Consider the following 10,240-nt stretch of genomic DNA (forward strand, 5'->3'; position numbering starts at 1 on the left):
TTTTAAATAGAATGTGAAATAAAATTTCTGTATAAAATAATGACTACAACCTTTATTTAATCATCAGAATGTCATAGTATTTTAATTATGTACCGAGTGATTCAAAATAAACCAACTTTAATATTAACTTTTGAGCCTTTTAGAGGATTTTTTCCCCCTACCATCTGAGATTCGCCATTACGTCCTTGAGCAAAGAAGCAAGGTCGGTTTTCCACCATTTTGTTAGTGCTTATATGGACAAAACTATTGGTCATGACGTCAAAAACGTCATGCAGTATAAAAGCTAAGTCCCTCCTTTCCGAGCTCATTCGCGGATTTGGTCAGAGGTAAGTAAAGACAGTAAAATTTGGGGAGCGATAAGACACCAGTGGTTTTTAAATGCGAAAAATACTACTAAGGATAATAAAATCCCTTAATATTATCAAGGACGGGGGTGTTTAACAGTCAGTTGAATGTGAATTTGTGGTTTTTGTGTATTTCTGCAGGTTTGAAATTGCTTTGCCGAAGACTGAGCCGTCGAGGACTTCAAACAGCTCTTCTCAATTTCATTTTTTTCCCTTCAAGTAATGGACATTTGATTACTATTTTTGCCTCCAGTTGGTCCAGAAGAAAAGGCTAGCGTTTAGCTAGCACAGCCCAGTCCATAAGAAGTCTTTCTGATGATAATTAAAACCATGAAGGTTGACGACATATAAATGCATTATGAGCTATAAGTGCTTGAAAAAGTACATCATAATATAGCCGAGACGCTGAGGATCTATAGTATCAATAGTAAGTTCATTTTTGAAGTTAAATCGACATTACTCCAATGAAATTGTTGTAGGTTACGGCTAGCTATCGGTAGCGAGCTAACAGAGCTCGTATAATAGTTTGGCTCTGGGCAAATATATTCTAGTATGAGCTCACACGCTAAAGAGGACGGGCGCGCATTGCCCCGTTCCTTTGTGTGTGAGACAGGATGGACAAATTGTTAAAATAAAAAGTTTAAACAGGATAATGGTAGTATTTTCATAAGCAATCTGTTTATAAAGATTGCCCTAAGGATAGAAAGGAAATACATATTTCGGAAATTTTATGTGGAAAATTGCGTTTCATAGAGGTTCTTTCAAGGATCGCAAATCTACCGCAATCTGCACATAAAGATTGCGGTAGGGACACAATATGAAGCCCATTTTGTCGATAAATATAGGACATGGACACTGAGCGTGGTGTAGACGGCAATCTGTGGATAAAGATTGCAGGATGGTGGCCCAGCCGTACATCGAAGCACAAACATTGTGGATTGGCCTTTATTTGCTTTCCGTCCTCGGACAACTCGGCGCTAACTTTCCGGATGAAGATTTTTGATGTTTTTTTCTAATGTTTTCGGAACGAGCATAGACTGTCTGCGATCTAGTTCGTTGGTCACGCTGGTGTATATGTCTGATATCGGCCATCACGGTGTTTGCAACACCCATTGTTTGTATGAGGGACTGGTGTACCTAGGAAGTGGTTAAGTGGGGGTGGGACTTAGCTGAAGTCAGACTGCAGTTCCCTCCCTCTAGTTGAGAAGTGGTGATGCAGGCTTGTAGGCTGCCTCTGCTGGGACAAATCAGCACAGCCTTTCAAAGGATAGGGTGCTTGTGAAATAGGATTCGCTTAGTGTAGTTATTGTGCTCAAGAAAAAAATCCTTTTCTTCCTTGGTAGCTTGATTTTTTAGCAAACATTCTGTGGCAGTCTTGCTCACTAAATCCACTCAGATGATTTGAATATGTGCAGTAACACCATTATGTGACCCATAACATTTCCCCCACCTAAATTAGGGTCATGTTTTCTATTTTAATGACTATGCATTTGTATAACTATTGTGACATTTACAGGGTGTCAGGTATTTGCAGTGTTGTGGAGGTGTGAGACAATATAAAACTTCTACTACAACTGTTACACGGGTAAGATCTGATGAATCTGACATTATCATTTCAACTTGTTTCCTGCAGGACTACGGCTTCTGCACTTGAATAGACACTGGCACAAAAATAGTTTGATTATTAATAATCAGAGATAAATGCATGCTTTTAAAGCAGGGGTGCCCAAAGTCAGTCCTCGAGGGCCAGCATCCTGTATGTTTTAGTTCTCTCCCTGGTGGTAGTAACAACCTTCTCAGCATGTCAATGTTTTTCTTAGGCCAAGCCATCATTGGATCCAGGTGCGTTAAACCAGAGAGTGAACTAAAACATGCAGGATGCCGGCCCTCCAGGACCGACTTTAGGCACCCCTGTTTTAAAGCATCACCTACATAATGACTTTAAAATGATTTAACAAAGTCAAATAATGGAAAATGTATTCATGTATTCATAAACTTGTTATACAACCGTTCCCTTGTGCCATTTAGGCCTTTGCCATGTAATGTGACAGTATAAGTCAAACATAGCTACTTTCTGTGTTTCTTTTTTTAAAGGCGACATATAATAATGGTAAAGAAAATCTAAAAGTAACAATGTACATTTGTGTCCAAAACTACTCATATCCCTGGCAAATTTAGATTTTGAATTATTTTTATTCACCCAAGAAGTTTGTTTCTTGTAGGAAATGAGATGTGTATTGCTGAAAAGGTGAAGGAAAAAATGTAAAATGAGTATAAATTTTCCATAAAAATAATTTGCATTTCTTGTAAATTTAAAAGAAATATTTGTAACATCAGTCAATGAAAAACATTTTTTGACGTCATAGCAATCACCCTCTTACAAATTGCTAACCTGCTTTTTGCATTTTTTCTACTATTGTTATGACTTACACCTTAAGAGTTCCAGGTCTCTGAGGCTGGTAAGCCTCCTGGTCGTCACCCTAATACTAAACTCCTGTCACAGATTGTCAGTAGGATTCAAGCCAGGACTGACTGGGCCACTCCAAAAAGTTACTATTATTTCAGACTAGAAGAAACAAACTGCAAAATGAAATCTGCCTGGGGTAAGAATAGTTTGGGCCTTATCTGATGATAGTGACAAATACCCTTTCCTCTATTTCTAACACATTTAACTGTTAAGGCACTGTTGTGTCGTATTAATGAAACATTCCCCTGATCACACAGTGAAGGGTGTAAGTTAAAGATTTCTACATTTTCTGACTACTTTAGAATTTATACTAGCAAATCAAAATATTGTAACTCAGTGCCGTTTCTCTTGTGATCAGAATCTTTTCCTGTTGGACTGATGACCTGTCCTGCTCCCTGCAGGTCTGAGTATCTGTCAGACCAGTAGTCAACAGAGAAAGATGTTTTATTTCAGCCTCGGGCTTAGAAAATGTTAATTAGAGGGCAGATAGTGTAAAGCTAAGAAAAATTAACTTATTTATGAAAATAAGTTGGAAGGTGTGTCCAAATTTTTGTTTTTGTGTAACATAGAGTGAAAATAGAGTTTTGTTTCTTCAACCGAAATAATAAAAAAAAATCAATAAAATGTATTTTTGTTGGATGTGCTTCATGGATCAATTTTATAAACACTGTCTCTCACTTTGTACTTTTAACCTAAACTGGAATAAATATGTTGTCTCACACACACACAATATACACTGTATGGGATTATATTTATTCTTGTGAGCAAATTTGTGGGAGGAGAGATTGTGCAGTACTTGGAACTCATATTCCTGTTGGACTGATTTCAATTGAGTGCAGGGAACAACTCTACATGCCTTGAGTATGAGGCAAAACTACCAGTGCTTGTCAGAGCAGTAGTGTAAGTTTCTGGAATATAAGATCCGTGTATGTGGATGTCTCAACTTGTGGAACCTGTTAAACCAGAGAAATGATGAGTTAAGATGTTCAGTGTTCTGAAAGATGTAGGGCACTTCTCCACTAATGTTGCTGTTATTGTCTGACCTTTGAACCAATGCAGACAAGTTAGTGTAGTCAGACAGTGTTTTACAGGAGTACCAGTTGCTTGTACTCCTGTAGAGGCTCTGCATTCTAATTGATGCAGAGATGTCATTCTAACCTTGTTGGTCCAAATTCACTTTAGTTGAAGTTGTCTTGAAGTCCTTGTGGTGGAAGAGCACAAAGCACTTTGCTATTCATGGTCTTAGCCAACAGTCTGTGTTTTAGCTTTGATTTTGTTTGGCAGGCAGACAATGGAGCCCAGAACCATGTGTGTGTGAAAAATGTAATATTTACTGCTTTTGACTTGTTAATGTGTGTATTCATAGAGTGGTGTGTGTTTCAGACATGGCGAAGGGACCAGTTGACCCCAGGGAGATTCTGAAAGGCGTTGAAGCCCTGCTGGGAAAGGATGGTGAGCTGCGCAGTCTGGAGGGAGTCCCGAAGGTGTTTAGGTGAGAAGTTCAAGTCTGATGAACCTCTTTGCCCCCTGCTCCTCCATTGTTAATAAATGTACCAACATAGTTTTGCTTACTTTTCTTTTCCTTGCAGCTTGATGAAAGCCTCTACTAAGATGGTCAGTAGGTGTATGTACCTCAACGTGCTGCTGCAGACGAAATCTCATGATATTCTTAACAGGTGGGACTTCTACATGCCATATCTTGCCATTATTAATCCGTTGTATAGTGTTCCATTTAACTCCTAGTCCCTGAGCTACAGCTAGGTTTCCTTACACTCAAATGATCTAAATGTGTTCAGTTGGCTGTTGGTGTATAAATGTGCTAGTAAAAATGGATCCTGATGTAAACCACAGCTGAGATTGACTCTGTTGTAGTCTTCATTAAATCAACAGTTCCTTCTTACAGGTTCATCAGAGTTGGTGGCTACAGGCTGCTCAATTCCTGGCTTACCTACTCAAAAACCACCAACAACAGCCCTCTGCTTCAACTCATCCTGCTCACACTGCAGAAGCTTCCTCTTAAAGTAGACCATCTCAAACAGGTAATGTCTTTATTTTTCCGACGGAGTACACATGTAGTCACATGTCCAGCTACTTTTAGTAATCCTGTTGGCTTTCATTGTTTTCCCAGAACAACACAGCAAAACTTGTGAAACAGCTGAGCAAAAGTGCAGAAACAGAAGGTCAGTTTACTTCACTTTAAGTTAAATAAAAGCTGGTTTGTGTTGCAGTGCTAACATGGACTCTTTATTTTTAGAATTGAGAAAGTTGGCAGCTGTTTTGGTGGACGGTTGGATGGCAACAATTCGTTCTCAGAGTGTCTCGAGCAGCGGCAGTTCCCCTGCTGGTACAGACTTACTTATCTTTCACTCTTTTACAGACTGTAAAGTCTACCATTTTAACAAACTGTTGTTTTCCTTTAAGATAAAAAAAAGAAGAAGGAAGAGAGCAAGATGCCAGTGAGGGATGTGAAGGAAAAGAGTGGAGATGAGGGGAGGAAGAAGGAGAAATCCAAAGCTCATGCACCCAGCCATACAAAGATTCGCTCCATAGGTATGCTTGACTTTAGCAACAATGATCCTGTGGGTTATACAGCATATACTGTGTATTTGTGTATGTGTAATGATTATATGTCTGTACTGGATAGGTCTGGAGATGGAGGCTTCCAACCCAACTCCTCCTAAAAAGATGTCCTCTGCACCACAGCTGGGCGAGAAATACATCATAAAGGCCCCGTTACTCAAGAGGCCGAGGTAAGGCCAGTTTTTTAGCTTTATCTTTAAAAACAGTGCCAAAATGTGATGTGATAATGAATCTAGTTCAGTCTGCCAAATTGAACACTAAATGTTTTTTACCAATAGTTCTGGTCCTTCAGACGCTCCACCTCTTGAGAAAAAATACAAACCTCTCAATCAGCCTCCAAACGCAACCAAAGAGATCAAAATGAAGATAATTCCAGCTCTACGTAAGCTTAATCACAGAAAAACAAAGCAGCTTTGTGTTTCTAGTTAATGGAATAACAGTGTTGATATGAGCTGTTGTTTTTCCCCCTCATTGCAGCAATGGAAGCTACAGACTTTGTGGACGCCCTGAACTCGGCCCCAGTGCCTGAGATTAAGATCAAAAAGAAGAAACCGCCTGGTGCTTCTACTCCTGCTAACACCAAAGCTGTCTCACCAACATCAACCAAGGTACTGATAGTGTAGCATCAGTACACTATCATTTGTTTAGTGATGCATTAGTAGTGTAGCATCATTAGCATAGCACAATATACTATAGCATCATTAGTGTAGTGATACTATACATCTAATCCTGCACTACTGATGCTATGCTATACTGCTGATGCTACTCTATGCTACGGATTCCACACTACTGGTGCTACTATGCCTGTCGCAATGAACAATAACCCAATAAATTGCACGATAAGTTGAAACAAGTTCAATAATTTCCCTTTGCATGATAAATTATTTTTCTCCTGTCTTTCTCTTTCTATCAAAGACAGATGACAAAAGGTTTCAGTCTGGTGGATTGGTTTCATCTAACTTCTTTTTTCACGGCAATTTTGCTTTTGAAAGACTTATCACATGAACAAGCTCATTCAAGTGTGATTGTAGTTGTTGTTTATTTAATGGAAGCACCAGAATTGTGAAATTAGCAGAATATCAACAAAGATTTGCACAGATTTGTAATGTAGTCATAGCAGTATCTCAGGGTGTCTCCCACAGCAAGAGCTAGTCCCCCCAGCTCATTATGTGGACTCAACTTGAATGTTTTAAACTATAAAACTGCAGTTCTTCTTCTAACCAGCTGTTCTTTTCTTTTCTGTCCTCAGACAAACCCATTTGACAGCAAACCAGCTGGCTATTCTCCATCTTCAGCTAGACCTGCATCCCCAGAAACATCTGCTTCCTCGATTGCTGCTGATGAAAACCAGGAGCCAGAGCAGCCTTTGACCCCAATTCCTGCTGAGGATCCAGACACAGCTGACAACAGTACGGTCCAAAAAATCTGTCCTACATCTCACCAACATTGTACAAGAATCTACTTTTTAATCTGAAACAATTATTGTCACAAACCTAAATAGTGTGTTGCAGTCTGAGCCTAACCTGTTAGTGAAACACATTGTATCTGGAGGACTAGATGGTCCATCTGGCTAACCGGCTAAATGCTACTGACAGATAAGTATGACTTTGCACAGTAAACCAATGTCTGTTCCTGTGTGCTTCAGCTGAGAAGCCCAACGCCTTGGCAGAACCGCGTGCAGATGAGGAGAGCCTGACCAAGAAGGGCAAAAAGAAAAAAACCGTCCACTGGGCCGAGGAAGAGCAGCTCAAGCACTACTTCTATTTTGATTTGGATGAGACAGAGAGAGGTATGTGTGAACTAATAGACATGCTTTTTCCTGAGGAAACTGATCAGAGTCACAAAGTAAATCTGCAACAAAAACCACAACATATGCTTTGTATAAAATATCGTGCAAAAGAAGGAATTTGTTGTCCCTTCTAGTACCTTTAAATAGTTTATTTAAATTTCATTTACAGTCAATGTCAACAAGATCAAAGATTTTGGTGAGGCTGCCAAGCGGGAGCTAATGATGGACAGGCAAACGTTTGAGATGGCTCGTCGGCTTTCACATGACACCATGGAAGAAAGGGTCCCCTGGACACAACCCAGGCCCCTGACGCTGGCGGGCAGCTTGGTGACCCCTGGAGCCAACAGCACAGAGAAACATACCCAGAGAGAGCGTGAGATGGGCATCCTACAGGAAATCTTCCTCAGTAAAGAGAGGTAAGTGTGCATATTAAACAGAAGTCTGTACTATGCTTGTAACACTGAAAGCAGTTTTGAATGTTTTCATCCTAACCTGTTGTGTTCCTCAGTGTACCTGACAGCCCTCATGAGCCAGACCCAGAGCCGTATGAACCCATGCCCCCCTGTCTCATTCCTTTGGACGAAGTTAGTACACAGACCCACAAGCACTCAGTCACTACTGTGATGTCTTATGCTGTCTACTAAGCTGTGTGTGTGTGTTGTTCCCTACAGGATTCGTCTATGATGGATGAGGACTATGGTGAGCCTGCAGACGCCGCCTCCCAGCAGGCCCAGAGTGAGAGCTCCAAGCTGCCGCCGGTCCTGGCCAACCTCATGGTCAACCTGAGCAGCAGCGCCCGCAGCCCCCAGGCCTCCAGCACCACTAGCAACCCTACAGCTCCGGTGGTCAACGTGCAGGAGCTGCTCTCATCCATCATGGTACTGATGGGATCTGAACAACAGATACTCCTTTTTAAGCATGGTTTCTAGTGCCCTCAAAGAATACACACACACACACACACACACACACACACACACACACACACACACACACACACACACACACACACACACACACACACACACACACACACACACACACACGCAGACAGACCTTGTTCAGCTAAGCTAATACCTGTTTTGTGTCATCAGGGAGCTTCTGGTGGTCAGTCTACTGAAGAGCTGATAAAGCAGCCAGACTTCTCCGATAAGATCAAGCAGCTGCTGGGTTCCCTGCAGCAGAGCCAGATTCAAACACAGGGAGGACCACCTCCAGGTAAACACATGTCCTGATCCATCCTGCACCTTTCCTCCAGAACACACACTAATGTCTTCTTTCTGCTCAGTCAACCTGGGGCTGCTGGGACACGGCCCAGGCATGAACAACATGACCAACATGCACATGCAGGGGCCCATGAATGGTGGTTACCCACCCAACAGCTCACCTGGGGGTCCTCGTTTCAACCATCCCCCTCCACCTCACAACCATGGGCCGCCCTTCAACAACCCTGGAGGCCCTCGCATGATGGGGCCCCGGCCTGGACAGGGCAGAGGAGAGAACGGGAACTATTGGGGAGAGGACTCCATGAGAGGAGGCCCACACAGAGGAGGACATTTCCACCGAGGAGGTCGGGGTCGTGGTGGAGATCTGGGTTTCAGAGGCAGGGGCCGTGGAGGGCCCAGAGGAGGACACAACAACATGAATGGTACGTGAGCTAAAATCACAGATTCTGAGATGATATTACATTTTCTTATTCAACATACAGATTGAACTGAAGAGTTTTAAACCATCCAGAATTGTTTAACCAGCTTATGTCACTATGTAACTGTCTTTCCTTGTCACAGATATGTCCAAAAGGCCGGTATGTCGTCACTTCATGATGAAGGGAAGTTGCAGATATGAAAGCAACTGTGCTTTCTACCACCCTGGTGTGAACGGCCCACCTCTACCACCCAACTACCCTCCTAACCAACACAACCAGCACCCACAGCATGGCCACTAGGGGACACTGTCGCTTCCCATGTCTTCTACAACCACAGTGGCAGACTGACTGCAGTTATGCTGATGAATCAATGAGATCTGCTTTTGCAGACAGACTCTTTGAGAGACTACAGCAAACAGAATTTGTGAAACATGATCAGAGATGGGACGCGAGTGTATTTGTTGTGATTTTGTTTTATTGTTTTTCTTGATCTGTGAGACTGAGACAAGACCTGACCACTATATTTGAGTTGCTGCAGCTATTTATAGAATCGCTCTCCTCTGTGTTTCATGCCGTGAATATCATTGACCAAAATATTTTTTCAGAATTTTTTTAGAACAAAACATCCCTCTTAATTTGGCTTTGGAGTTTGTGCCAAATATTATGCTGCTGTAAGATTCTTTCAGTTAATACCATCCCCAGTGTAGTTTGGACCAAGGATGTGCACTGTTGAAGGTTAGTGAAACAGAACACAGTGAGACTGTACTGGGTTTAGCTGAGCAGCTATACATTTTTTTCTAATCCAACAACGCAGGTCCAACTTTTTTCAATTTTTATTTTTTTGTCACTAATACGAAATGCTAGCAGATGCTAAAAAAGCTGAGCAGTGTGCTACATGGACATTTTCTGCATGCATGATGGACTCGCCTGTATTTGTGGGTCTAAAGTGACAATCTTGGCATAACTGTGGTCATTATTGTTGAGCTACTGCCTGTAACTTGTGTACTCTCATGTGAACCCAGAAAGGGTTTGTGTTGTCAGTGTTAGAGATGATGTATCCATTCGTGGGTCACGTATAACAAGTGTTTTCTGTGAAAACAATGATTTTTTTTTTGTCTCTTGTGGGACTTTGAGAATGTAATGTTAAACGTTGCTCCCTCCAAACTTTTTTGTTTATTTTTTGATACAGTCTTGGCCTTCGAACCTGTGTGAAATGTCTTCATTTCTATTGTTAGAACAAAAAGATCTGTATGAATACAGAACACACACACACACACAAACACCTATATACAGTATATATATATATGTGTGTGTGTGTTCTTTTTCAGTTATTTTGCAGACTTGAAATGTGAAATTAAGTAATATCCGACTCTGACCAATGATTTTTTTTTTACATCTAACCTCAGATTATAGACTGT

At 41.4% G+C, this 10,240-nt stretch overlaps 1 protein-coding gene across 2 annotated transcripts; it reads left to right on the forward strand.

Moving 5' to 3' along the window:
- Nucleotides 1-291: 291 nt before the first annotated feature.
- On the forward strand, nucleotides 292-10,029 carry ppp1r10 (protein phosphatase 1 regulatory subunit 10). Of its 2 annotated transcripts, none has more exons than XM_023345029.1 (19): nucleotides 292-326; nucleotides 486-1,929; nucleotides 4,195-4,303; nucleotides 4,401-4,487; nucleotides 4,715-4,850; nucleotides 4,940-4,991; nucleotides 5,066-5,155; nucleotides 5,233-5,361; nucleotides 5,456-5,561; nucleotides 5,670-5,773; nucleotides 5,869-5,999; nucleotides 6,641-6,800; nucleotides 7,037-7,180; nucleotides 7,350-7,596; nucleotides 7,689-7,764; nucleotides 7,852-8,058; nucleotides 8,272-8,395; nucleotides 8,466-8,825; nucleotides 8,965-10,029. In XM_023345029.1, the coding sequence occupies exons 3-19, from the start codon at nucleotides 4,197-4,199 to the stop codon at nucleotides 9,120-9,122; spliced, it is 2,418 nt and encodes an 805-aa protein (XP_023200797.1). In that variant the 5' UTR covers nucleotides 292-326; nucleotides 486-1,929; nucleotides 4,195-4,196; the 3' UTR covers nucleotides 9,123-10,029. The 2 variants fall into 2 exon arrangements, with proteins under 2 accessions (XP_023200797.1, XP_005804531.1); XM_005804474.3 differs by having other exon boundaries at nucleotides 486-771.
- The last annotated feature ends 211 nt before the right edge of the window (nucleotides 10,030-10,240 follow it).

The sequence above is a fragment of the Xiphophorus maculatus genome, chromosome 13 (genome assembly GCF_002775205.1).
Source record: "Xiphophorus maculatus strain JP 163 A chromosome 13, X_maculatus-5.0-male, whole genome shotgun sequence".
Taxonomy (NCBI): Eukaryota; Metazoa; Chordata; class Actinopteri; order Cyprinodontiformes; family Poeciliidae; genus Xiphophorus; species Xiphophorus maculatus.

Excerpts from the sequence above, each read along its gene's own strand:
- ppp1r10 (XM_023345029.1), top strand. The coding sequence starts at position 4,197 with ATGGCGAAGGGACCAGTTGACCCCAGGGAGATTCTGAAAGGCGTTGAA. Across the intron at positions 5,156-5,232 it reads CAGCGGCAGTTCCCCTGCTG|ATAAAAAAAAGAAGAAGGAA; the intron begins GTACAGACTTAC and ends TTTTCCTTTAAG. Across the intron at positions 8,396-8,465 it reads ACAGGGAGGACCACCTCCAG|TCAACCTGGGGCTGCTGGGA; the intron begins GTAAACACATGT and ends CTTTCTGCTCAG.